The sequence below is a fragment of the Falco punctatus genome (genome assembly GCF_963210335.1).
Source record: "Falco punctatus genome assembly, chromosome: 6".
NCBI lineage: Eukaryota > Metazoa > Chordata > Aves > Falconiformes > Falconidae > Falco > Falco punctatus.
Genome location: NC_137585.1, coordinates 70,911,523 through 70,938,593, shown reverse-complemented (window position 1 = coordinate 70,938,593; position 27,071 = coordinate 70,911,523). Strand labels below are relative to the sequence as shown.

The 27,071-nt window shown below is 48.0% G+C and overlaps 2 protein-coding genes across 3 annotated transcripts; one reads left to right on the top strand and one right to left on the bottom strand.

Annotated features, from left to right (window-relative positions):
* Positions 1 to 83: 83 nt before the first annotated feature.
* LOC308066325 (uncharacterized protein) lies at positions 84 to 12,262 on the top strand. The gene is made up of 22 exons (XM_080393455.1): positions 84 to 4,087; positions 4,824 to 4,905; positions 5,657 to 5,791; positions 5,942 to 6,040; positions 6,556 to 6,657; positions 6,732 to 6,833; positions 6,970 to 7,080; positions 7,306 to 7,396; positions 7,536 to 7,735; positions 8,053 to 8,347; positions 8,949 to 9,013; positions 9,072 to 9,319; positions 9,535 to 9,616; positions 9,860 to 9,994; positions 10,081 to 10,182; positions 10,310 to 10,411; positions 10,495 to 10,596; positions 10,738 to 10,848; positions 10,961 to 11,051; positions 11,423 to 11,622; positions 11,769 to 11,853; positions 11,999 to 12,262. The coding sequence occupies exons 1-22, from the start codon at positions 4,023 to 4,025 to the stop codon at positions 12,184 to 12,186; spliced, it is 2,793 nt and encodes a 930-aa protein (XP_080249581.1). The 5' UTR covers positions 84 to 4,022; the 3' UTR covers positions 12,187 to 12,262.
* Positions 12,263 to 12,791: 529 nt separating this feature from the next.
* On the bottom strand, positions 12,792 to 27,014 carry CEP41 (centrosomal protein 41). 2 transcript variants are annotated; one of them, XM_080390689.1, is made up of 11 exons: positions 26,905 to 27,014; positions 26,322 to 26,385; positions 25,198 to 25,245; positions 21,047 to 21,108; positions 19,874 to 19,943; positions 19,258 to 19,399; positions 18,133 to 18,284; positions 17,745 to 17,812; positions 16,855 to 16,969; positions 16,443 to 16,658; positions 12,792 to 15,983 (listed from the first exon to the last, which is right to left on the bottom strand). In XM_080390689.1, exons 1-11 carry the CDS (start codon positions 26,935 to 26,937, stop codon positions 15,835 to 15,837), a joined length of 1,119 nt encoding a protein of 372 aa, XP_080246815.1. In that variant the 5' UTR covers positions 26,938 to 27,014; the 3' UTR covers positions 12,792 to 15,834. The 2 variants fall into 2 exon arrangements, with proteins under 2 accessions (XP_080246815.1, XP_080246816.1); XM_080390690.1 differs by lacking the exons at positions 25,198 to 25,245; positions 26,322 to 26,385; positions 26,905 to 27,014 and adding an exon at positions 23,633 to 25,168.
* Positions 27,015 to 27,071: the final 57 nt, after the last annotated feature.

Genomic DNA, 27,071 nt, shown 5'->3' with positions numbered 1-27,071 from the left:
TCTGTGTATAAAAAGCATTTAATGCTTGTCTTGTTCACTGCGAATCTGTGTGCGTGGTAGACCCCTTAGAAGGTTTTAGGACACAGTAGGAACAGGGACAAGAGGAGAATGGAAGATGTGAGCACTTGTATAGCTATTGAGATGTCAGTGACCTCTGGTGAGATGAAGAGAGCAGGCCTTTCTCCCCCAGATGAGCCAAAAGTCAGATGAGGGACTTGCAATAGTGCGGAGGCTGAGGAAAGATTAAATGTAAGAGCAGAAAGGTATGCTGGGAAAGGAGATGATCATCCTCTACCTCATGACTGCTACAAACTGTTCTGCCTTGTGCCCTCTGCAGCTCCATCTCTATTAGCAAATGAAAAATGTATTTGCTCCAGGCAACACCAGCCCTTAACAGAGCTTTGTACTTCTGCAAACCTCCCCGCAGGCGCAGTAACCCCCCTTCACAACCAGCCCTGTCACCAGGGCAGAAACTGGCTCCCAGGGTGGTGGGGGTGCAGGTTTTTGAAAGTGTTCCTGAAATTTGTGGATTGGAAGCGGTGTCAACTTTTCAGAGCTGCTGAAGCACTTGAATGGTAAACTAGATTGTGTGGAAAGTCAATTGCTCCGCTACTGCAGTATAGCTACAGCTGGGGAATTACACAAGCCTGCCTTATGCTCTGCTCCAGTAGCATCTAGTTGCTGTTTAAAGAGGACAGGGAAGATTTTCTTTTTTGTTCATAACAGCTCCGTGTCGCTGCTCTTGTAAACCTGGGGACTCTGACAGAGCTGCCTTCTGGGGGCAGGTCACCGACAACTGGTGGGAGGGAGATGGCCTAATAGCCCCATGTATTGGTCGTGTCCCTTTTCTCCCTCCCAGATTTGCCCCGTGGGCACGGTCGGAGGGTGGAGATGGAGGATGCCTGCTCTCCTCCAGTCCACAGTCCTTCAAGAGCCCACCTCCTTCCTTCTGTTGTTCAGTCTGATAATTTCTTGGGCATTAAGAGCAAACAGCTCAGGGCTGTGCACTCAAGCCACTGAAGGGTCGGAGATTAGCAGTCCCTGCTGCTGTTGCAGTGATTATCAAGTCTAACAGGTTTATCTCAATGTCCTGTGATCCCCTCAGCAGCTGGTGAGTTACTCACTCCCCCATGAGCTTGGCAGGAGAGCAAACACACCTGATGTAGCTGGAAAAATGTTAGTTCAGTCTCAAAGGATGTGAGGCCGTTGGCAGGGAAAGGAAGGTGAAGGTGCAGCTGAGGCATAGGGAAGTACCACGTGGGTTTGTTTTGGGTTGAGTGCAGCTGTTTTGGAAAGCAAACCCCAACATGGGGCAGCTGTGCTCCCCGCATGTCCCCATCCCTCCCCTCTGCTCATGGCCCCATCTGGTGGCACCTGCTTCCTAAACTGACCCACCCTTCCAAAATCCCACCTGTAGCCAGCAATTAAAAATGCCACTGGTAAAACCACATTGATGGGGAGGGTCCAGGGCACACGGTTGGCTCTTGGACCTGGCCGACCTGTTGTCACCAGAGCGAGGACCTTGTGGCAGATGGTGGGCAGGAGTTGCAGAGCCTGAGGAGCCTTGGCCCTGGGGTTGCAGACTTGTGACCTCATACTGGCTTTGAAGCTCATTCCAATCATCCAGGCCTTGAGGCCACCTGGTCCTTCTGCTTCTAAGTACGTGGCTTGATGACAACTGCATCCAGTTTTTGAACCCCTGGCACAGTCCAAAAAGGGACCTGGAGTGAGATCAGTGGAGGCCACCAAAAGGAACAGGAGGATGTGTCCCATGATGGGATGCTGAGGGAGACAGGCTGGTTTGTCCTGGAGCTGAGACAGCTCTGGGTTGGGAGGACCTAACGAGGACTCTCCCACCCCTGTGAAGAGATTACTGAGAAAATGGAGCAAAGCTCCATGAAGTGTGATGGGAGAGACAACAGCATCAGCTGAAACAGAGAGCCAGGCTGGGCATAAGAAAGTGCTTTTCCATCAGGAGGACAGTCCAGCAATGGTACACATTGCCCAGAGAGGGTGTGCAGCCTCCATCATTGGAGAACTCTGGAAGAATCTTGGGAGAATGAAGAACTGCCACTACAGGAGAAGATTAGGGTCAAGACCATCTAAGAAACCTGAAGGTGCACATGTCCATGGGACCTGATAAGGTGCATTCACAGGCCCTGAGGGAACTGGTGGATGACATGGACCTGTTGGAGCAAGTCCAGAGGAGGCCAGGAAGATGACCAGAGGGCTGGAGCACCTCTCCTAGGCAGACAACCTGAGATAGCTGGGGTTCTTCAGCCTGGAGAAGAGAAGGCTCCAGGCAGACCTTAGAGCGGCCTTCCAGTACCTAAAGGGGCCTTGTAAGAAAGCTGGGGACAGACTTTTTAGTAGGGCCTGTAGCGACGACAGGACAAGGAGGAATGGCTTTAAGCCAAAACAGGGTAAATTTAGATTAGATATTAGGAAGAAATTCTTCACTCTGAGTGTGGCGAGGCACTGGCACAGGTTGCCCAGAGAAGCTGTGGCTGCCCCATCCCTGGAAGTGTTCAAGGCCAGGCTGGACGGGGCTCGGAGCAACCTGGTCTAGTGGAAGGTGTCCCTGCCCCTGGCAGGGGGTTGGAACCAGATGGTCCTTGAGGTCCCTTCCAACAAAGCCATTTCATGATTCTGTGACTATAAGACCCAATATGGAGAGACCTGGTCTGCCCCCAGAACTGACCTTGCTTCATCCAGGAGGTCAGATACAGACCTCCTGCAGTCCTTTCCCACCTCAACCGCCCCATGATCCTGCCTCAGTGAGGACCTCTAGCCTGACACCACCGACCAGGACCAGATCAGCAACATCACCAGTTAAGCGTTATGAAGCCATAACAGACCCCCTGACCACAGCGCCTTTCCCATGGCACTCTGCCATTGGGGCCACCGGAAAGACAACCTGGTTTTAATGGGGAAAAACATGAACAGAAGATGTCTGCTAAAAAACTGACAGAGATGATGGCTGCCAGCCTGGGAACACAGCCCAGGAACCTGGAGCATCCTTGACAAGTGTGGGCAGGAGCGCAGGGGCATCATAGATAAGCGCGCAACAAAGACACTGCTATAACCTGTGGAACAAAGACACTGGTATAACCTGTGGAACAAAGAAACCACTATAACAAACTGACCTCCTCAGACAGCAGAAGTCAGCAACAGCTGCTCCAGGAGCTGCTGTCCTGCCCACTCATGTATCTATGCTGAAGACAAAAATAACTTGCTTTCTACCCCAAAACAAGCCCCTCTTTCTCTCTCTCTGAGCATTACCTCCAGGTGAATGTCCCTGTGCAGCCCCTTGGACCCTTGTGGGAACACCTGGCCCTGGGCCACCCTTCATCTTTGAGGTGAGACTGCATCCATCGTCACTTGGCCTCACTCCTGGGAGCGGTTTGATAAATGGCGTCACTGGTAATAATTTGACTGATATATTTTAATTTTTTTGTGTCTATATATGCGTGCATATAAGTAATTAATCATAAATATATATACATGTTTATATGCTTACTTTTCTGCTAGTAATTTGGTAGTAACTTGTAATATATGCTTGTTTTACTCATCATAATTGTAACTGACTTACTAATAGTAATCTGTAGTAAAGAAATCTGTGGAAACAAAGCGCCATGTCCTTGTGTCATCTGGGGTCCTATGACCCCACCACGGGCACCATCCCATGCCCCTGGGTTGGGTGGTGACTGTGACCATGACAGCCACTCGCACCAAGCTGGGTGCAAGGGCACGCACCCTCCCTGGCCGTTCGCAGCAGGACCCAAATGCCAGGAAGGCGTTATCAGATCCTCCCTAATTTGGCTGCTCTTTTATTGACTTTGCCAAATAAAGCAAACATTTGGGCTCCCAGGAGCTGTTCCTGGCTAATCTGTTTGTCGATGCTGGCTCCCCAGGGACAGCAGATGTGACCTTGCTGAGAAGGTCCACGAACGCCCCCAGAGCACTGTACAGGGGAGCTGTATGCTCCCTTGGGGGCTGGGGCTTGTCTGCATCCACTCACCATGAAGATCCTCCTGGTCTTTGCGACCTTTGTAACAGTCACCTGCCTCGAGCAGCTTTTCGTGGGGTAAGTCCTGCCAGAAACAAGGGGTGGTGGGGCACCCTGGTTGGGGAGAGGGACCGAGGTGAGAGATGCCCGGCCCTGTCTGCTGTCCTTTGGGTTCAAGAAGAAGAGTGACATCCCAAAGGAGGGAAAGCCAGCAGCTTTTTCCATGGGGACACTGGGAAAGATGTGTCCAGCTTTGGGGGGAGGTTTTGAGCATGTAACAGGTAGAAATTGGGGGATGCTAAATCCCAAGAGCATCATCCTGAGCTTTGCCAGGGGAAGGACTGGCCCAAGATGGGGAAGCCTTGCTGCCAGAGAAGGAGAACATTCCTTCTCAGGAGGGGCTTACCTGTCCCTGAGGGAGCCCAGCCAGGCTGGAGTGGGAGATACATTAGGAAATATCTAACATGTAGATGGATATAGACAGAACATATTGATGACTTAGTTATTTCCTAATGTTTTGGAGCTCCTGTGATCGAAGGAAGGGTGAAGACTGATTTGGGCTCTCTGGCACTTGATTTTTTTCCCATCACGACTGTCCTGAACCTGCATTTTTCATTCTTGACATCAAACCTCCAACAACTGATGTGCTTTCCAACCCACCGAGCCAGTGTAGACCTTCCACAGCCTCCACCCGGCCGTGATGAGGCCCTGGCAGTGCTGGAAGCTCAGCTCCTTCCCACCCCCACCCCACCCCCACCCCCATCCCCATCTTGTGATCCCTCCCACATGTGCTGATGCCTCTACCTCCCTGCAGGGACCAGGTCCTCCGCATCACAGCCAGCAACGAGGAGCAGATCACCCTGCTCAGGATGCTGGGTGAGCAGGCAGAGCTACAGGTGAGCTCCGATGGGGCTCTGAGCATCCCCCTGTGTAAAACAGAGACCCTGGTGATGTCCAGGGCTCCATCCTTCTTTTGACCTCACATCCAGTATTCCTTCCCATTTTGGATATGTATAATTTATAACTATATAAATATAATACTTAGCTCGGGGCACCTTGAGCTCAGCTCTCCTGTTTTGTGTGAAGCGGGAACACCCCAGTCACTGCAACATCATCGTACCCAGGCTGAGTATTCAAGTCTAAAATGTCATTGCTTTTTATTTTTTTGGGCTTGAATTACGATGTAACTCTGCTCCCTTTGTGTTTGCCCTAGATGCTTTGCAGGGTGAATACCAGCGAAAAATTTAAGCATTGGGAGCAGCAGGAGAGAGATGGGGGAGGGGTGGCAGGAAACAGCATCTGCACTGCAAAACCGATGTTAGGAGATACATCTATTGAATTAAAGAGCAGAACCAGCACACAATGATCCTGGTGTCTCACCATGTCTGCTCAAATCACAAATACTCATCAGTCAAAGGGATGTTTGCAGTCAACAAACAACTTAGGCTGAAAGGTGTTTCTGTAGAAGATCCATTGAGTAAGGCAAAGGGACCCTGACCCATCCTGGTACCTACGTGTGCCCCAAAATTTGTCCAAAAAACTTTTTTGAACCTTCATGGGAAACTCTTCTGAGACCCCTTTTGGTGCTGGAAGCTCAATGGATGAGCACCAGCACAGGATGGGGCTGAGCTCTCTCCTCCACATCAGGTTGACTTCTGGTGTCACCCCACCAGCCCTGGCCGCCCAGCTGACCTGCGGGTGCCCTTCCCCAGCCTCCAAGCAGTCAAAAACTTCCTGGAGTCCAACAGCATTTCCTACAGCATCATGATCAAGGACGTGCAGGTAAGGGCTGTGGTGGGGAATGGGACAAACTCTTGTAGTTCAGTCCCAAGAGAAGATCCAAAAAGTTGGAAAGCATGAGGAAGTTGAAGTAAACCCCAATCCCCTCCTCCTTTCAGCCTGTTTGACTTTCTTTTTCTCCCTCCTAAACAGGAATTATTGGATGAGGAAAAAAAAACTATGATGAAGTCTAGAAGGATAGGGAGAAGCACCAAAACATTTGATTTTGCCTCCTACCACACAATAGACGAGGTACTTTGCCCTGCAGAGCATTCGCTTTGTCTTGCTGGGGTCACACTCAGCCTGTGTCATGGTTGCATCTGTGTAGTGACATTTGTGGTGGCAGGTGAGACCCACCCAGGACATATCTCTCCTCCTTGGGTGGAGGTTTTACTGAGCTGGGAGACCAGGCATCCCTCCATGTGCAGCATGGCCTTTCCTGGTATCTCCCTGCCTCACTGGAAGACATCTTCAACTTCATTTTGGGGGTCAAAGTTTGTAGTTGGAGCTCTGTGGGTGGCTGATGGAGGCTGTGATGCTGTTGGGGGATCTCAGAGCTTTCTGCTCCCCACACTGATTCTGCTTTTGCAAAAGCCTTTGCAATGTGCATCTCCCTGCTCACACAGAGGTCCAAGCACCTGGTTTTCTCCAGGGAAGCACCAGGGCTTCTCCAGGGAAGCTCTACATGTTGCATGTGGTGCTGGATACCCTAAAAACCAAAAAGAAAGCCAAGGTGAGCCTCATGACCCAGTAGCATCTCCTTTCAGATCTATGACTGGATAGACATGCTGGTGGACGGTCATCCCAGCCTTGTTAGCAAGATCCAGATCGGGCAGAGCTATGAGAACAGACCCCTGTATGTGTTGAAGGTGGGTACCAGGGGCACCCTCACCTTGCCCAGCCCTGGAAGTGCACGGGGCTGAAATCCCCCCTCTCTGTACAGTTCAGCACTGGGGGATCGAATAGGCCGGCCATCTGGCTGGATACGGGCATCCACTCGCGGGAATGGGTCACCCAAGCCACTGGCATCTGGACGGCCAACAAGGTAACCACATGCTCTTGGGACATGGAACCCCAATTCTTACCCCAGCCCTTCTTTAACACCTCCCTGCTGAGCCGCTTGGTCACTTCCCTTATCCCTGAGGGGCACCGATGCAGCTCCCGGTCCCCTCCCTGTGCAGATCGCTGAGGAGTATGGCCAGGACCCCTCTGTCACTGCCATCCTGGACAGTATGGACATCTTCTTTGAGATCATCACCAACCCCGATGGCTTTGCCTTCACCCACAGCTCCGTGAGTGCAGGGACACTGTGGGACTTGTCCCAGCACTTGTCTCCAGCAGCTTTGGCTGAATGTAATTTTTGGGTGGGGAGGGATGTTCCTTCCCATGTGGGATGGTGAGTTGTTGGTGGTGGTTTCCTCCCATCCCCAGAGATGCTTGGGCAAGAGGGCTTCACCTGTCCCCCAAGGTCATGCGATTTACATCCCTGTGATGGTCTCACCCCCATCTGCTCCTAGAACCGCATGTGGCGCAAGACAAGGTCCATCAATGCCAGCTCCCACTGCGTTGGTGTGGACCCCAACCGAAACTGGGATGCTGGCTTTGGAGGTGAGAGCCAGGACAGCAGGTCCCCATGCAAGGCATCATATGTGCCTCAAAGCTTCCTGCTAGAGGGGAGAAACCTGGGGGCTGGAAACCCTTCCCCAGGGCTGTCTCTCTGCATGGTGCCTCCTCTGCCATGCCCCAGGCTCCGGCTCCAGCAGCAACCCCTGCTCTGACATCTACCGTGGTCCCTATGCCCACTCTGAGAGAGAAGTGAAAGCTATTGTAGACTTCATCCGCAGCCACGGGAATATGAAATCAGTCATCTCCATCCACAGCTACTCCCAGATGCTGCTCTTCCCCTATGGCTACAAGACAGAGCCTGTGCCCAACCACCAAGAACTGGTGAGCTGACCCCAAAATGTAAACATGGGGCTGTAAGCACCAGCCTTGCTAGAGAAGTCAGGTCAGATCATCCTAGGACCCTCCCTGCTCCTCCTGTTAGATGCAACCTGCACTTTGAAGCCCATCATCTGGTTCTTGGAGGGAGGGTGATTGCAAGACATATCTCCCATCCATCAAAAACTAAGGGTGTTTGGGGAAAAGAAAGAGAAGAAGGGGTGGGAAACAATGCTGGGATCTAGATCCCATGGCCCTGGGGTTCCTGCTGCCCCAAGGTCTTGGTCCACTAGGTCTCACCACTTTGGGGCTCTTCGTTGCAGAATGAACTGGCTAAAAAGGCGGTGAATGACTTGGCTGTCCTGTATGGGACAAAATACACGTACGGCAGCATTGTGGACACCATCTGTAAGTGTCCCTTCCTCATCCCACAGCACTGTGTCCACCACAAATGCTCAGCATGGGGATCATGCCTGCGCTTCTCTCCTTGTAGATCTGGCAGATGGCACCACCGTCGACTGGGCCTACGACAATGGGGTGAAATATTCCTTCTCGTTCGAGCTGAGGGACACAGGACGCTATGGCTTCCTCCTGCCCAGCAGCCAGATCATCCCCACCGCTACTGAGACCTGGCCAGCGCTGCTGGACATCATGGTCTATGTCCTGGAGCATCCATACTGAACCCAGCACCTCCCACGGCATTCTCTCATCTCAATAAATAATCCAGGAGATTCTGTGATTTAAGGCTGGTGACTTTTCATGCTAGACTTCAGAAAACCAGTGAAAAAGGATTCCTATCCCTGCAGGTGTTTATTTCCCACCTTGTGGCTTTGGCCCTACAAGTTCCTATCCTTTGGAGCCAACAGCCCTGAAGGACCTGGGAGGAGATGCGTGGGTTTTGGGCAACCAAACCCAGATGTATGGGGTTTTGGGTAGCATTGCTCCATCGTCCACCCCTGGGGGCTGTGGGGAGGGACACCAGGCACCCTCAGGGCCATCGCTGGGTGTGAAGTGCTTTCAGGCATTTGTTGTTTTATTTTTGCCACCTGGGAGGACCATCACCCGCTCTGACCTCTGTCCTGTGCCAAACTTTAAAACAATTTCCCTTGCCCCCACCGCTACAGCCACAGCTTAGGTACCAGCTCACCGAGTTCCCTGTGCAAAAAAAATCTGCATCTTGCACTTTCTCGACCTAAATTTATCCTTTTCCTCCTCGCAGCTCTGAGCCACAGCCAGCACTATGGGCGGTGGGATTTTGGCACCTCCCTGCTTCTCGCCCTGCCAGTAGGTGACTCACCAACAGTCCTGGCCAGTTCCTGGGACAGGTTTGTCCGGGACTCAGAGTGCAGTGGATGGGGGGACGGCAGGGCTGCAGTGTCTGACCTTGGCTGGTGCCAGCCAGAGCCTTCCCACAGCCCTGGGAAAGGGGACAGCTGGAGGGGCTGGGCTGGGGGCCACCATCCCGATAGGATTTAAGAGGCCCCAAGGTCCCATTAGGACACAGGACGGGCTCTTTCAGCTGACGATGAAGGTCCTTGTGCTGTTGGCTGCCCTGGTGGCAGCGGCCACCAGCACCGAGACTTTTGTTGGGTAGGCAGTCCGTCCAGCGGGGTGTGGCTGGGATGGGGGCAGTAGCACCAGCTGGGGAAGAAGGAGCTGGTTCAGTCCTGAGGGGGCACAGACACCCCTGGGAAGAGCCTCAGTGAAAATCCCCAGGGTGGGGGGATGGATGGGGTGGGGATTAGCCTGGACACCAGGGACCCAGAGCTTGGCCCCACCTCCTGCAACACCCCCTGACCCCACAGGCACCAGGTGCTGCGCATCACCCCCACCAGTGATGAGGAGCTGCAGGTGGTACAGGAGCTACAGGACCTTGAGAAGCTGCAGGTACCGGATGCAACGGTGGGGGTGGCTTTTGGGGAGACCCCTCCAGCCTGTGTCATTTGGTTTGCACCCCCTAAGCCACACTGTAGAGCAGGGCTGGGGGGGCTAGATGAGGGACGATGGTGCTGGAGGAGGGGCTGGATGTGGGATGATGGGGACCACTTTGTGAAAAGCAAGACAGGATGGTGCAGCAGGGGCAGCCTGAGGCCAGATCTGACCCTGTCACCTCACTTTCTCCTGCTCCAGCTGGATTTCTGGCTGGAACCCCGTGGCCCTGGGTACCCGGTCGACGTCCGTGTGCCCTTCCCCAGCCTGCAGTCCTTCAAAGCCCACCTGGAAGCCAATGGCGTCTCCTACTCCATCATGATCGAGGACGTGCAGGTCAGCAGTGGTAGAGGGGAGGTGGGTGAGACACAGGGTCTCAGTGCAGCAGGGGACTATGTCTCATCCTGCCTTGTGTCCCCCAGGCGCTGGTGGACAACGAGCAGACAGAGTTGCTTCGTAGCCGCCGCCAGCTGCCACTCTCCACCAATACCTTTGACTATGCCACCTACCATACCCTGGACGAGGTGAGAAAGCACAAGATCTGGGGCATTTTGGGGGAAAATCACATCCTGTAATTGCTCTTGCAAAGTCTTTTGCTTCACGTGTAGCAAGGGGTGAGCTGGGAATGACCCCCCCATCCCTCTTCCCCAGATCTACACCTTCATGGACCTGCTGGTGGCCGAAAACCCCAACCTGGTCAGCAAGGTCGAGATTGGACGGTCGACAGAGAACCGCCCACTCTATGTGCTCAAGGTGAGGATCTGGGGTATGCGGGGTGACTGGAGGGGGGAGCGAGGCCAGGGACAAAGCCAACCCCCCCCATTCTGCTCTTCCAGTTCAGCAAAGGGGGTACGAAGCGCCCGGCCGTCTGGATCGACACTGGCATCCACTCTCGTGAATGGGTGACACAGGCCAGCGGAGTCTGGTTTGCCAAGAAGGTACGGGCACCTCTCAGACATGTCTTATGTCCCCAAAGGGCCACAAGGTCCTGCAGCCACTGTGGATGCCAGGTGGCTGAACCCACAGAGAAGAAAGTGCTCCAGCAGCACCAGAGAGCCCCGAACCATCATCCTTTCTAGATTGTCGTGGATCATGAGAATGATGAAGGTCTGGCCTCCATCCTGGACCAGATGGACATCTTCCTGGAGATTGTCACCAACCCAGATGGCTTTGCCTTCACCCAAACCCAGGTACCACCCCAGCTTTCCTCTCCGCACCTCCTACAGCCATGCTGGATGGGGCTGGGGGGCAGGGTCGGAGCTCCAACCCTGGGCACCAGCTGAGATGGCTCTGCTCTTCCAGAATCGCATGTGGCGCAAGACCAGGTCCAAGCAATCAGGCTCCGTTTGCATCGGTGTGGACCCCAACCGCAACTGGGACGCAGGTTTTGGAGGTCAGAGAACCTGCGGCAGGTTCCCACCCTCCAGATGGAGGCTCCAAGGCCATTTCTGGCTCAGAAAGATTCACTCATGTCCCCTAGGGGAGGGATGGGATTGGCTCTCTGTGGCAGAGGCAAGGGTTTGGGCTCCACCAGGGCTTTGATGTCCCTTAGTGACCAGCACAGTGGGGACAACAAATAAAAGTCATCATACAAATATCTAGGAGGAGCTCCAAGAGTGTTCCTCACTGGCCACCAAGCACCTGAGGGGTGGGAAAAGCTCTTGGCCTTGGAAATGGAAAAGGCTCTTTGCCCTTGTGACTCTCTGAGCCACCCAACTGCCCCCAAACACCCACACTGTGTTCTCACTGTCCTCTTCTCCACAGGGCCTGGGGCCAGCAGAAACCCTTGCTCAGAGACGTACCACGGACCCTACGCCAACTCGGAGCCCGAGGTGAAGGCCATCGTGGACTTTGTGAAGAGCCATGGGAACATCAAGGCTTTCATTTCCATCCACAGCTACTCCCAGCTCCTGCTCTACCCCTATGGCTACACCAGAACCCCAGTGCCTGACCAGAAGGAACTGGTAGGGCTGCTGCTGCCCCAGGCCAAGCCTATTGAGCTTTGATATCCTTTTTGCCTGTGGCACAGGTGAAAAATCTCTCCTGCAGGCTGTATCCTGCAGGCTTTTCCCTTCTTCCGCTCATCTTTCTCCTTTCTGTGTATTCCCAGCACCAGATCTCTGAGAAGGCAGTCACAGCTCTGTCTTCTCTGTATGGCACTAACTACAAGTATGGCAGCATCTTCACCACCATCTGTAAGTAATAGGGGGCCGCGGTGGCTCCCCCAATTTAAACCAACATCATCACTCTCACCTTGTCTTAGACAAAACATCCCATGAAATACCTGTATGATGCAAAGCGACTAACGTTTTGCATCCCACCTGTTGTTTCCCCACTCAGACCAAGCGAGTGGATCAACTGTCGACTGGACATACAATCAGGGCATCAAGTACTCCTTCACCTTTGAGCTGCGGGACACGGGGCGCTACGGGTTCCTGCTCCCCGCCAAGCAGATTGTCCCAACCGCGCAGGAGACGTGGCTGGCGCTGAAGACCATCATGCTGTACACGCGGGACCATCTCTACTAACCGGGATTGGAGGCCGAGTGGCAGTTGAATTAGCTGGAGAGGGTGGAAGAATGCAATAAATAAATTTGAAGAAGGATGAGAAATGCCTTTCATTGTTTTCCCCTTCTCCAAGTAACATTGAAAAGCCTTTTCAGAGACTGACTCAGCACTACTGTGGGTGCGTGCGGCAGCGGCCAACACAAACAGCACACGCTGGCCCAGCAGCCCGAAAAGGGGGTTAAAAGGACATGAAAATAGTGGGACACAAAAGAAAGGAAGGTGCTTGTTTTCCCTGTGCTCTGGCAGATGATGGAAGGCGAAGAGGTTTAGTTTGACACCCAGCAGGCAAGCAGAGACCTCAGACACCGCAGCTGTGCTGGCAGGAGGGGGTGCCCACCTTCCCCGGCCCTCTCAGGGGCCAGGGCAGCTCCGAGATGTGAGGCAATGGGGTTAGCACCATTTATTCTGTGTGTTTCTGTGGTTGAACATCACCTTGCAGCACTGGTAGGAAGGTCCCTCCTCACCCTCTGCAATCCCTAGGGGAGGGGACCTCCCAGCTTCTGCAGGCACTGCTCCATGCTCTCCGTTAGCTTGCAAAGCTCCAACAGAAAAGAAGCACTCAACCATATGGTGGCACTTGCTTTTTATTAAATTAAATAATTAAAACTCCCAGACCCTACAGACTCTGACCCTATCCTCTGAACAACACCAAGTCAAGAGTACAAAAACCACACAAATCCATCAAGAGGATGAGAGAGTACATTCAGTTCTTCCTCTGATGCCCTGGATTTGGAGGGCCTCAAACAGCTAGGACTACTTTTGCCTGCCCCTTTCAGAAGGAAGTTTTCATGTCAGATCCAAAATCCCTGGCTGCTCTGGGCTGTCTCCTACAGCTGGATAGCAAAATCAGGACTTTAAGCCAACACAATGACCACTACTCATCTCCGTTTTTCCCACATGGATGCATTTTATACACTTTCAAGTGCTTATGGAACTCTGAGATCTCCTGCTTGCACCCCAGTGGAACCCTGTGTGTCTTTCAAGCACATAATAAATGGCTCCCCTCTCTCCCATGCACATTCAGCTAATCTCCTTTTAAAGTTTTACTTAGCTTTTATTTTGTTTTATTAGGTCACCTAAAAGCATCGCCACTCAGTAACTAAAGCCCCAATAGGCGAGTCACCTTCCAAAGGCTGTGAGTGAAGAGGAGTGTGGACAAGAACCAGGTCCCTGCAGCTTCTGCTTTGTGCTCAGACCATTTAATAAATGCTTTTCCCTCAGGAAGCAATGCTGCCATTCCATGGCAAGCCAACTGGTCTGACCTAGGAGGACAAGCTACTTTGTTCAAAATAAATATGCCTGCAACTAGAACAACAACAAGAAGTCTTCCAAAAGTGTGACTGAGTAGGGAGGTAAGAAAGCAGAGCAGTTAACAAGATGCATCCAGCTTCCTATAGACGAGCTGAAATAAGACACAACCAGACCCATAATTATTTTTATCTTCATACCTGACCAACCCAACTCTTACAGTACATACTTACACATAGACACTCTCCCTCTGGAAACCCAGGACACATGTGGTCCATAGTGGATGGGTTAGAAGGGCAGTTTGTACAACTTAAAGCATCCAAGAACTTCTTTGGGAAGCTGGAAGCTTTTAAGATACCTCCCTGCAATCGGGTTTTGTTACATATAGAAAAATAATACAGATGTGTATTTGAACACACAGGGGCATTCAGCTCTGAAGTACTTCAGTACATTTTAAAAGCTGTCTCTGCCCTACATCCTTTAATTTCTCCCCTTATTCTCCCTCTGGGGGATTCTGACAGGGCATCCAAGGTTTGCGCTGGTCACCTCACTCTTCCCTGAAGAATACTGAAGTTATGGCTCTCCATCAGAATGGCTGCCAGTCCCTGTATCAGCACTTGTCCGATTTAAGACTCATGGATACTCAATAAACATGATAAACATGCTCAGTGATGTCTATTCTTCAACTGCCAGACTAGAAATTATGTGCAATTTCTCCCACCTTGCCCTTTCACCAGAATTACCCCGATGATCTGCACCACTGGTGAAATTTGGGGTCTGTTGAAGTTTGCTCATATACTTCAAAAAGGGAGAAAACCCCCACCAAACCCCACAAAGCCATGCACAAAACCCACAAGACCAAGAAGCCAAAGCTAGACAAAGCTGAGCAACACCATAGGTAAAGGCTAGAGAGCAGGATCTCCCCATAACCACCTACGATGTCTCTAGCAGGCAACTTTGCTTTGTCACCGAGTAGATTCAGATGATTTCTAGGTCACCCAACCAATACTGGTGTGGCAGAAGCACCAATCTGTCAAAGCTGTGATACTCATTTTCTATGAAATGTCCATGCCCTGTTTGGTTACCAGATCCATGGTCCCCAGTAGATTTTAGGGACCCTGCAGGTGACAGCAGAAGAAAATTTCCCTTCAACCACCCTAACCTTAATGTAGCTACTCCAAAAACACTGGCAACGGTGTAACTGGGAATAAATTTCCAGCCTCTATCAGGTGCTGGAACTGCAAAGCTCTTTGCTGCTTCATTGAAGAACAGAGTTTGCCTCCAAGTATCACAAAAGCATTTTATGAAGCTAAATGAAGTTCTGCCTCCTAACCTAGACTCACAGCCTGAAAGATGGTTAGGGAAGTCAGTCACTGTTCTGCTGACAAGGCTGAGTACTCCACATACATCATCATTTTCTGCAGCTCCAGTGACCAGTAACCTGCTCTGGCAAGTACAAAAAGGAGCAAACCACTAGTGCACAGCCAAACTAAGGAGACACTCTGCCTGCATAACAAAGAGAAGCATAGCTGACCTGTCTTAGGGTCCTGCTCAGCACGTCCATCAGTCTTATTCTCTCATTTCATTTAGAACCAAAACCACCACGTGGTAGCTCTCTGTAACCATGGCAAGGAATTAAGCAGAAGCACAGTTAGAAGCCAAACCTTCCAGCCAATACAGGAGAAAAGAGGGAAAACGCAGTTAATGCCTCTCCAGCCCACCTTTAAATATACAGAACCATTTCACAAACTGCCCATGAGTAAACATGACTGTCAGGTTACAGTGCCACGCTGGGCATTATTTCCAAAAACATCTTTCTAACAAATACTTCTGTTTATTAACATAATTTAAAAAACAAAAAAACCACCATTACAGAATCCTCTCTCCAACATTTTGGCGAGTTGCTGAGGGTCTGTGTCTCTGCTACAAAACACCAAAGTTTTTGCTCACAGATGATTTCTGGCCCATTTACATCCACATGCATTCTCCTGTTCGCAGTCTGCAGTTCCAGGCACAGCACAGGAGTACATTACAGACACAGATAAATTAATCTGCACTACAAGCTTTGCAGAACCACTTCTACTGGTCACAGGCTTTACTACCAGTTTCCTCCCTCCCCTATAAAATCAGTTATATCAACTGTGTCCTGACACTGCACCTAATGCTCAGCCTTGCCAAAGCAATACCATTCCCGCTTCTATGAAACGTCAACCATTCCAGCTCCCCCAGCCTTACCCAAGCTGCCATTTATATACCACTGCTGCTTTTCTCTGCCAATTCCTAAAATGACAAATGGGCTGCACTGCTCAAGGTTCCCAGAACCTGGACATCCATTTATTCAGTGGAAGAAGATATCATCACTTATTTCCATGGCCTGTTCTGAAGGCTGCTCCTGCTAAGTGAGCGGGCAGTGAGGGATCCCACATTGCCAGTGGTGTTGGGGACACTGGGACTGCTCCTCATGGTTGTCACCTTGGAATCACGGCCTGAAGAACCACGGTTAAGACGGCCTGTGGAAAAAAACCCCAAATATCAGAAGCTGTGTGCGTGACTGAGCACAAGGATACACAAAAGATCTGTTGCCCCTCTGTGGCTCTCCAGCGCTCACTGTAAACATACAGACCCATGAATAATTCAGTGCCAGGTTCTAGGCAGTTTCTGTCTGGCCATGCAGGCCTAAAAAATTGAAGAACCTACTCATCACCAGTAAAACCTAAAGACATTTAAATGTAGTGGCCTATATGACCACAGTCAGCAGGCCCAGGATTTTGCCATCATGTAGCTATGCAAGATTTAAGTCCTCTGGGACTGGCATAGCACAGGTTTTGGTGGACCTTCTCATTCAGTTTAGAAAAAATGTCTCCCTCTCCTATCAGTCTCATGGAAAGAATATAGCAAAGCAGAGAACTGTTGCAGAGCTGGCTCAAGAGCTACAGAAAGCAGCTGCAGCATTTGTCCTGGGGTCTTACTGGCAGTGTCTGAAGGAACATGCTCCTCTTCTAGGTAGTACTTTATCTTTTGTAGATCATCTGCAGAAAATCTCCATTTATTCTCAGCAAGTGGAGGTGGCACTTTGGGAGAGGTCTTTTTTCGGGCAGATGCAGTGGGAGCTGCCACCTGGCAGGACACAGGAAGCGAGCCAGTGATCAGTCCTTCTGGGATCTTCTGTGCAAGGACCTTCAGGCCTGCAGAAATACAGATCAGATGTTACCAGTGACCACCAGCTAAGATGTGACTGGTAAAATCACTGATCCCAAGTAAAGCACTTGACAATGGCTGAACATCCAGCTCTTCCCGATCTCCAGCTCATGCAACCCTTGCTCTCTGCTCTTGACCCCCACACACCTGAGATTTCAGGGAGTCCTGCCCATCCCCACTCACCTCCAGATAACATGAATAAGTTCTCAAAGCCCCTCTCACACATGGTTGTTGCAGCCTGGCTGGCTAACCTCTCATCATTGTCATACAAAATAATAATTTTTCCACGTGCATTTTTCTGATAGGTAGAAGAGCTAAGGATTAATTTGTAAACTTAAGGTGACCATTAATACCTTTTAGAAAGAAAAAAAAAAAAAGACAAATAAATGGACTGGAGACTGAGAGATTCCCTACTTGATTTGCAAGTATCGGGCAGGAATGCTTTCCCTGCACCTGTGATTTAAAACTGATTTCTCAGTAGCTGAGGCTTGCCGGAACTGGAAGGACACAGTCTAATCCCCACTGGAGTGCAGTCCACCCCTGTTTTGAACAGTAACAGGCAAGAAGCACCTTTACTTACAAGCTCCTCTCCCCCGCAGCCCTTACAAGCTAACAGCCTGGGAATTTATCAGCCTAATCCTAGCTAATAATCCTCTTTCTGTCCTCCAGAGAAAAGTCAATCCTTATCAAGGTGCTGAGACGAAGCCAAAGGATTTGATGAATGTATCCCTCAAGAAGCTGGGCACTCCAGCAACAGCAAAGGACAAGTGTCCAAGTATGGCTTTGCCTTCCAGCCAAAATCCCAAGAAATGCCAAATTCAGGCAGCTCCCACTGGAGTCAGGAGGTGTTACAACCTTGAGGAACTAGAATCCAGCATCTGATGGTGGCAGCAGAGCTGCATCAGGTAATCACTGCTAGTGTAAAGGAACCACCCTTCCACCCTCCTAGAAATCCCTAGATTTTGTTGGTCCCAGTCACAGCAACTGCTATAGCTCCAATTGGTTTTGGAAGCCTTCACTAACATCCCCCTACTTGTGTTTTTTTATGCTAGCACTTCATATATAAAGGATACATATTCCAGAATACTATTTGTATATGGATTCATGGTTCTAGAGAGCGTTGCAATAGGGTAGGAATAAGCTGCGGGGCAGGGGGGGAGGAAAAGAGAGAAAAAAAGTCATACAGTGGCCAAAACACCAACCATCACAACCTGGAATACAACTGACACAGACTTGTTACAGTTCAACAGACTCAAACCCCCACTAAATAAGGGATTAACATCAGCTCAGTCCCCTCATCCCTTTCAGGAATGATGCATGTACTGCATGAGTGCCAAGAGTGTTCTGCTCCCAACAATGTCCCACCTTGGGGGAAAAAATGAAGCCAGCCAGAATATGACACAGAACTGAATACATGATCCCATCTGACACTAGACTGCTGTGGGATTCTAGTCTCCTCACCTCCAATGATGTGACATTGGTTGTATGCATCTCGGTCTCGCACGTCCAAAAGCAGAAAGGGGCAGTCGGGATAAGGCATGTCTTTATCCTGAGTGTCCACTTTCTTTGGAGTGTCCTTTTCTATATCCATTTCACCAACACCACTTATCACACTGCAAGAGGAAAGAGGAGGTTATGGTGCAAGCTCTCACTCTCAACACCCCCATACCTCTTCACCAGGTCAGAGCACTTTTCCATCAACCATTCCAACAGCCCATTTATGTTCCAGTACAGCCAAACACCACATAAAAATGGAGATATTATCTTTCAGGCTTTCCAGTACATCACAAGAACTGATTTTATTTTTATCAATATAAAAAAATAAACAGAGCACAACCTTGCTATATGAACCATACTCTTCTGGATCAGTCAATTCCAGATATTTTATGTTGTAAATGACTTTGAGGTGAGGGAGAATAATTCCAAGCAGCTGCCAACGTTGAGATCTCAGCAAGTCAGACACACTAAATAACTGTCAATCATCTACAAGAAATGCTATGCAGAGATTTCCCATTTCATTACTAGATTGGACACAGGACATGAACAGAAACCTCCAGATACTCTTGGCAGTCACTAAACTGATGGCTTTGATACACTGGTCAGGCTAGTGTCTCAACTCTTCTGTTAACATTTGCACAGGTACAGCAAGGAAACACCAAAACAAAAGTTTCCTCTTACAGTGTCTTCCTGGTATCTCTGACCTTGAGTGGGTTTGGAAATTGGACTCTTATTCTCAATCACAGGACAATCTGCTAAGATCATCGGGAAGGTACATTACTGAGTACCAGAGCAGTTTATAACATGCATTCTTGAACCCAGAGACCTGGATCAAAGCCCATAAACATATTTCCTCGGCAGCCATTTAGACAATGATCAGGTGGCAACAGTGTTGGTTTACAGCCTCAAACCAAACTCATTCAGACAGGAAAATCTGCCAACCCTCTCTCTCACATCTTGGACCTGCAAAATCAGGCTTTAATGAGAAATACAGTATAAAATCGCTTTACAGCAATTTAAAATAACTAGCTCGATAAAAATATCTGCTAAGTAATAATACAGGAAGAAGACTGTATTATTATTAGGCACCTCTGCAACGTGGACCGATAGGATTCCCCAGCTCCTGTGTTGTTGATGAACAGGACTGGACTAGGTGTCCCATCAGGGCTTCCTTTCCCATTTGTCCCTGCTGTAACTTCAGCATCTGCGTCTGGAGCAGGAGAATTGCCATCTGGGGAGAGAACAGGGTACAAAGAGTTAAAATGCTGCAGGAAATAAACACGCACATTTTAAGCCCCGTTTCTATTCTTAGAAGAACACGTGCCTCAAAGATAGCCTTATCCTCATCCTCTTACAAGGCTGACTTACTGAGGGCCTCATATTAAAAATAATGAGGAGCCATATGATTTTTAAGGGCTCAAAATCTCATTTTAATAATTCAGTAAAAACTTCATTCTGGATGCATAATACCTACTGAGTTACCACAATAAACTTGGCAGCACAAGGCCTTTCTTATTTGCAAGTCTTTTTGTTTTAGGAGTGTTTCTGTTCCCAAAGTGGAATGGTTGCAGGCCACAGGTTAAGTTATGTTTTCATCCCAATTAAATTACTTGCTGAATAGTCAGCTATGTCTGTCAGGACACAGCTCACCACATGACAGTGATCTACAGCTCTTGCTCTTTGTGCTTACAATAAATATTGTTACCTTCCAGCTTGTGGATCTCCTCATTTGTCACTTCTAAGGTTTCATCAGATAGAGAGGCAACCTGGATGACCTACGGGAAACAAAAGCGAGCAACGATACCTTGATACACACACACCAACGTCATTGAAAGATGGGGGGGATCAGCTTAAGGAAAAACAATGCTCAAGCCAAAACACTTAACTCAATGCAACTTCTATTGAAATTCAAGGTCACATATAGATGCGTATATGATGCCTGTACTGCAAGTGTGTCCTTTCGTTAAATGGAAATTGTAGCATAAAAACTCAAACCAAACCAAGAGAACACTCAGCCGTGGAATAAAGAAAAGCCAGATGTGCCAAGCTGGCAACATCAAATACCAGAATGTTTTCTGACTTTTATGAAGTTCAGTCACTGAAACATTTCAGAGCACACACTACACTGGCAAAAATCACATAGGGTTAATTGGTCTGTGAGAGCAGACCCGAGATACTCACATACTAAACTGGTTCATCAGACCATGACAGTCACAGGACTGGTCTTAACAGTCTGGAGGAAATGAAGACAGGAGTCTGCAGAAACCCACTCCCTCAGTAACTGCAAGTTTAACCTTCCCTTTCCTTCTCTCCTTAGAAGACAAGCTTGTCTTTTTCTAGTTATTAGAACTTTTCTTAAACCAGTATGTAAGCACCACAGAGATCTTTATTTATTGATCAAACTTTCCAATTTTTAATATTTTGATTAATTACTTTTAATAAAAAAAATATGTAGAAAGCCTTAAAGTCACAACCTTCCCATCTTCTGCAGTTAAACCTGCTATGAGAGAGGGCTTCAGGCTGTGACTACTTGACACAAAGCTCAATGAGATTTGAATGCCACTTTACCTGGCCCTTCTTTTTTGTAAGAGCCTTGAAGAGCCTCGTAAGTTAACAGACAAAAAACATAGTGACCCTCTCTTTGAAATTTGTTCCCTACACACTTCAATTTGCAACCAGAAAAACTGACTACTCCGAAAACAATTGGCTTGAATGGTTTGTTTTTATTAAGAGAAATCCATGAGGGCAGAAAGAAGCCAACACAGAAGAATTACACACTAAGGCTATGTAAGTAACTGCATAGCAAGTTTTAGACAAAGCAAAATGCTGTTCCTAAAAGCTGATAACTTTCAGAGGCCACAGAGGGAACTGTACATACCAACTGGGCAAAAGTAGTCACTTTCAGTCTTTTAAACAGCTCATCCTTTCTGTATCTGTAATCTTCAAAAACAAAACAGAAAAGGACAATGTAAATTTTCAGTTAATTCCCAGCTTTTGCAAATACCAGGTAATGGGGCTTCGTCCCAGCTATTCTCATAAGACTCTCTTCTCCAACAAGGCAGGATTTCTGGGCACTAAGCTTGTGCTGAAGGATCAGAGCAATAAACCTGAAGACTCTGTGAAAAGTAATACCAGTTACAAAGAGAGATCTTGTCCAGATATGATTACAATGGAGAAGGCAGATGTAGTTGCTTTTAGACTCAAATGCATATTACTTTGTGTTTTCTGTTCCTGCTGAGGGAAGGAAGCAGTTTCATCAATTTATCACCTTGCCTGCTGTTCTTTGAAGCCCACTATAGTCAGAAAGCCTCTTAAACCAAAACATTTAATTTACCTGAGTTTTTTTATAAGTTACGACAGAATCAGAGCATAGGGGCACTGTATCTCAGACTGTCTTTTCAAATACTAAGCTAAACATGTGCATTTAATCTTACTGATTAAAACATTCCACATTATCTTCCTTTATCTGACAATTTAATTCCGATTCCTACAGTTTGCCAATATGGATTATCTAAAGGAATGGATAACCGACAGAAGTTGTTTAGGGCAGAAAACCGAACAGCAGATCGGTGTGGACACCAGCTTGAAGCACACGTAATTGCTGCAGAGAAACTGGACTAAGTGAATCTTGAGCCTGAAGACAAAGCTTCGGTAGCAAGAAAACTGAGCGGTCTGTTGGAACAACTGGCAAACAACCAGAGCAGAGATTAACAGCACTAAGTAAGCGATGACAAGGATGGAAGTCTGATCGCGTACAGATACTAGAGATGCGTAAACACAAGGAAGAGAGAAGCCTTCTAGTGTGAAACAAAAGGCTGTATGTAGTAGGAGAGAGAAGCTAGGACAAGTATCAGTAGGAACATCTTGATATGAAATAGGCTCCCACAGAAAGTAATGGAAGCCTTGTCCTTTGGGAAATTTACAGCTAGAAAGAAGATAGCAGAGAAGGGGAAGGGGAAAAAAAAATAAAATCAATCCTGCACCGGCAAGAAAAGGCAAAGAAAGTGAACAAAATTCCATGTCAGGCATTGCAGCTGTAACCAAATTCTGCATGCAGCTCTCAAAGCCACACTCTAATCAATCTAAGCTCTTTCAAAAAATAAAATTGCTCCTCCTTTATTTCCCTCCTCCTCTCTTACTAGGCTCCACCTCTGAAATCCCAGATTTTTATTTTTAAATAAAGAAAAATCCTTTGCATTTTTCTAACAATTTTAGCAACTACTGGAAGATATTCCAAACTGGTCTCTCTCTAGCTGTTCAACTAAGAGGGCTAACAACGGAGTACAGGACCTTTTAGCAAATCCAGCCAGTTAAACACTCTAAATCCATTCAGTGCTCCATTAGCTTAATTAAGGGAACATGGGGAAGAAGGGGGGGAAGGGCTCCAACCCATATTCCTGTAACCACCACACAAAAAATTACCACAAAGTTAGCTTATGGAAACTCTCAAGCTGACATGTGTTTAGAGAAGGAGCCACGCGAACGCTCCAGGCTGAGATCTCTTCCCAATACAAGCAGTGATCACGAGCTTCCTGGCAGACATTCTGTTCAGACAAGATTCTGCCCGTACACAGCCCAAGGGTGCATTACAGTAGCAGGAGAGAGAGAAAAAGAGAAATTGTGAGTTTCAGTCTCTGATGTTTTTTATTCCTACCCCTTCCCGCTTAAATATGCTTCCTGAAGAGGTAGGCCAATTAATTTCCAGCATTCAGAGCAAGAATACCCAAATTTAACATTCTACCCTATACAATTTTATTAGGCTGCAAAGCAAATACCTGCTTGCTACTCAACAACTTGTCTTAGAAAAAAGGAGCCCATCCAAAACATCCCTGTACCTGTGCACTGCAATGTGCATTATGCATTTCAAACCATGGGTCTTTAGTACAAGATCTGTGCATAAACTAAATTTCAAAGTGCCAATTAACTTCAAAATTACCCTCATGTTTCTTGCAAAACCATCTGGTTTCAAGCCTCAAGTTCAGGTTGGTAAAGCCTCCCTTTAACAGCCTATTTCACCTGCCTGACACAAAACCCACATGTAGCCCATGTCCAAAGGATTACAGCTCCCCAGCCATGGATAAAAAGAGCCCTTCAGTTACATGAAGGGCAAGAAATAAACTTAATTTAGAAGGACAAATAAAACCAGAAAAGCTTATGAAGTGTTGTATCTCTATCAGCACTGACAAAGCAGAACTGTTGTCACAGTGCTCACACAACACAGCTGCTGGATGGTTTCCACCCACCTCAAGCAAGGATTCTTTATTTCAGAACAAGCCTTTATGACCCAGATCTTGCCTTTAGCACCCAAAATTATTTCTATCAAGAAAAAAAAAAAAAAAACAAACCAAAAACATTGTTAGTACAAAGCCTGACCTGGAGCAAACCAATCTGAATGCTTGCATGAGCCTCCCAGCAGTTATCAGAAAGAAGTGCTGCTTCTGACTACAAAAGCAACGTGACATACCTGGTGCTGCCCTGGAAGGTCCATTTGAATTTTCTGACATTTTTTGCTTCAGCAAACTGGTCTGAAGCTGTATTTATTGTATATTCAAGGATGTGCTCCTCAGGGCTTCGGAAATGAGTGAAGCAACACCAGAGAAAAGGAAGAGACTTGGTGTCTCTCCTCAAGTCAGTTCTCCAAAGGACAAATCATCATGGCTCCAACTCTCTTAAGCAGGCTTGCAGTATTAAGTCCCACTCTCTCAAATTACACAAAAGACAGAGAGTTGCTTGTACTGGGTATTTAAAGTTGTGTCCAAATGGTGTCATCTATCCATGAGAAATCAAGGGAGAGAAGTTTCCAAATTGCCTGGGAACACAAGGTATCTATTCAGGCTAAATATAATGAGAAAGTTCCTACTAGACTCCAGAACCATGATTAAACAAAAGAACTCCTACATGAAATGAAATCAGATTCACAGCAGAGATTGAAAACCAACTAGACCCATTCAACAAGATTTTCAGCACAGATAAAAAGCGATGGCAATCCAGTGTTAAGCACTGAAATCTTAGTCGGTCAACACAGGATTTTGGAAAGCAAAGGCCATTTCTCTTTTGATTTTCCCCAAAGACCTGTGGTGTTCAAAAAAACCCCAACAAACAAACCAGCAACAAAGGCCCGTTTTGCACAAAGCTGAGCACAAATGTATTCACGTGACAGATCAGCAATCTCCCTTATATGAACACTGCCACCTTAGAGGAACACAGTAAGTGGGCCTAAGAACTAAACCTGAACATTCAAAATCCTAATTAATCCTCATTAATGGGGATGTTTTTTCTTTCACATCAGTAAATGCAGCTTTTGGGTTTAATAGCTTTCTTGGCACTCCGTGCGAAAACAATCTGGACAGGAGCTGAAAACAAAGTAGTAAAACGTCAGCTTTATTAGTAAGAATTTTTTAAAAAGCCTATCTTCAGTGGGAAAGCAGGCTGAAATAAAAGTCAGTTAGGCTTTCATTAGCCTGAACAAGCCGAAGTCTTCAAAACATCAGTATTTAGTTCTGCAGAAATCAATGAGTTACATGAATGAGCTTGTCTTTTTCCTATCTTGGAGTATTCTGATAGAAATCTAAGTACAGTAAAATTTTACAAAGGTATATACAAAGCTCTCAAGTTGTTACCTAAAAGTGAAACAAAGTCTCAGAAGTGCAGTTTGAGTCTTCCCAGATGAGTCTAGTCTAGTTTTCTTAGTCCTGAGAACTTTCTGTCTGGTTTCCATTCAACAGCAAAAACAGCACAAAGAAGGATCTGGAAAGACTCCTAGACACGCCTGCCTAGTTTCTTAAGTCTGTAAAGCACTGGGAGACAGAGAAACAAGGTGCAGGACAAAGTGGAAAGTGGCCAAAGAATGAAGGTTAAAACATCTTTGTATCCTACTGCTGCGTGTTTCTACAGTTCATTCCTGTAAACGGCTGTGGGAATCGGAATGGAGCCTTCCAAGCAAACAGAGGGCCTGGGATTTAACCCCTGCTCCTTGATGAACTGACCTGACCCACTGCAAGTACATTCTGCTCCTCTCCAGATACTCACTTCTTTTGATCTCTTCCAACTTCTCAGTGTATTTTGTCAAACTGTTTCCTGTAAGAACAACAAAAATATTAGTTTGCTACAATTTTTTTATTAGTGGTTTTCTCCAGCACTATTAAGAATTAAATTTTATTTTTTCTGCAGGAAAAAATCAGACTATGATAACAAATGTTTGCTGTAGACTCTCTTTTGACATGACAATACAAGGCAGCCATAAATCAAAAATACTGCGATTTTCCTCTTAGTGCTTTTCTCTTGCAAGGAAGGCTGAGCTGAAGAGCAAAGTCAGTCAAAGGACTTGCTGGACCCCAGCTGCCTCTGGGAACAGGCAGTGGTCCATAGCCTAAAGGTTCCATCCTGAGTAGAGGAAGTCATTGCAAATGTTCATGACCAGCAGGAGCTCAAATCCTCTGCACATACCCACAGTGCTGTTCCCGTTCCCTGAAAGCATCCAGAGTTTATCTTACAGGATTTTCAGTAAGGGGTACAGAAACATCCACACTCTGCTAGTCAGAACGGTGATATTCCAGAAAAAGCAGCCTTGTAGCACCCCTCCTATTTACAAGGCTCCACACCAAGCCCTCTCTACTCAAAAGCATAAGTTGTTTTGATGATGCTTTGGAGAACAAAGTCATCATCAACACTGCCTTCAGAAAGTTACTACCTAAAACTCAGTATGTTACAATGCTGTATCTACGGGAACTGAAATCAGGACTTTGATATTCAAATGCTGCCTCCGACATTCTGCTTCAAGCACAGCTGTGGCCATGTGTTTTTGTGTTGATACTATAGGCAAGCATTACTGGATAAAATTCACTTTAACAACAAAAAAGTCCCCAAAGATACTCCCCCCCAAATAATTATCTTGACTTACAGGCTTGCCAAGATATGAGTTTATACAAGAAAAGCCCATATACATGAACTCCAGTAATTTCTGTGGGAAGTACCACAACAGAGACTGACATCGTAAGGTGAGACACATCATAACCGCAATGCGAGTTCTGACATAGCTGCACAGTTATCTGGGGTAAAACAGCTCAGGACAGAGGCAGTTAAGACATTCAGCATATTTTCATACACTCCAACATCCACATTCAGTGTTTTTACCCTACCACGATTTCACTTACCAGTATCAAGGCGGGTTTTTATATGTTGGTATCTGGGATTCTGAGGGATGCGCCTGGTTAAATACTGGTTTAAAAAGGAAAAGATATGGGAAGTCAATACACAGCTATGTATTGGGTTTTTTTAAACATTACCAGAAAAGGCAATTTGAAGAGCTCTAAGAGAGAAAAAAAAAAGGAGTGAGACCACAGGCACCCTCTCAGACATCCTCTGCTCACAGGTGGAGGGAAAGAGCTCTAAGTCTTCAACTGTCAAGGGATATTAAATCCCTTGACAAACCTCCACCTCAAAGCCTCAAAAGGAGAATTTCTCTCCCGTTCACTTTCCACCCACAACTCACCCGGAGCACGCCCGGCTCTGAGGGCCCCAGGAAACCTTCCCCCGTCCCGAACTACGCCTCTGGAGGCTGCACCAGCCCCCGCCCCGGGCACCCCACCGAATCGGTCCCCACAGCCCCCAGGGCCGCCCCTGCCGCTGGGGATCCCGCGCCCCATAAGCCACCCAGGGCTGCTGCTCCTCTCAGGAGAGGAGGGGGCCCGGACCCGGCGGCAGGGTGACGGCGAGAGGAAGGGCCCCTCATCGCACCTCCGGGTCCCCGACACTCCTCCTGCTCGACATCTTCTTGCAGCCGGCACCCACCACACCGCTTCCTTCTCTCGCTCCCGCCTGCCTGCCCGCCCGCTCACCCGCCCTCACGGTTCTGGCGTCCCACCCCGCAACTACCCCCGCCCCGATTGGTCGCTCATCGCGCC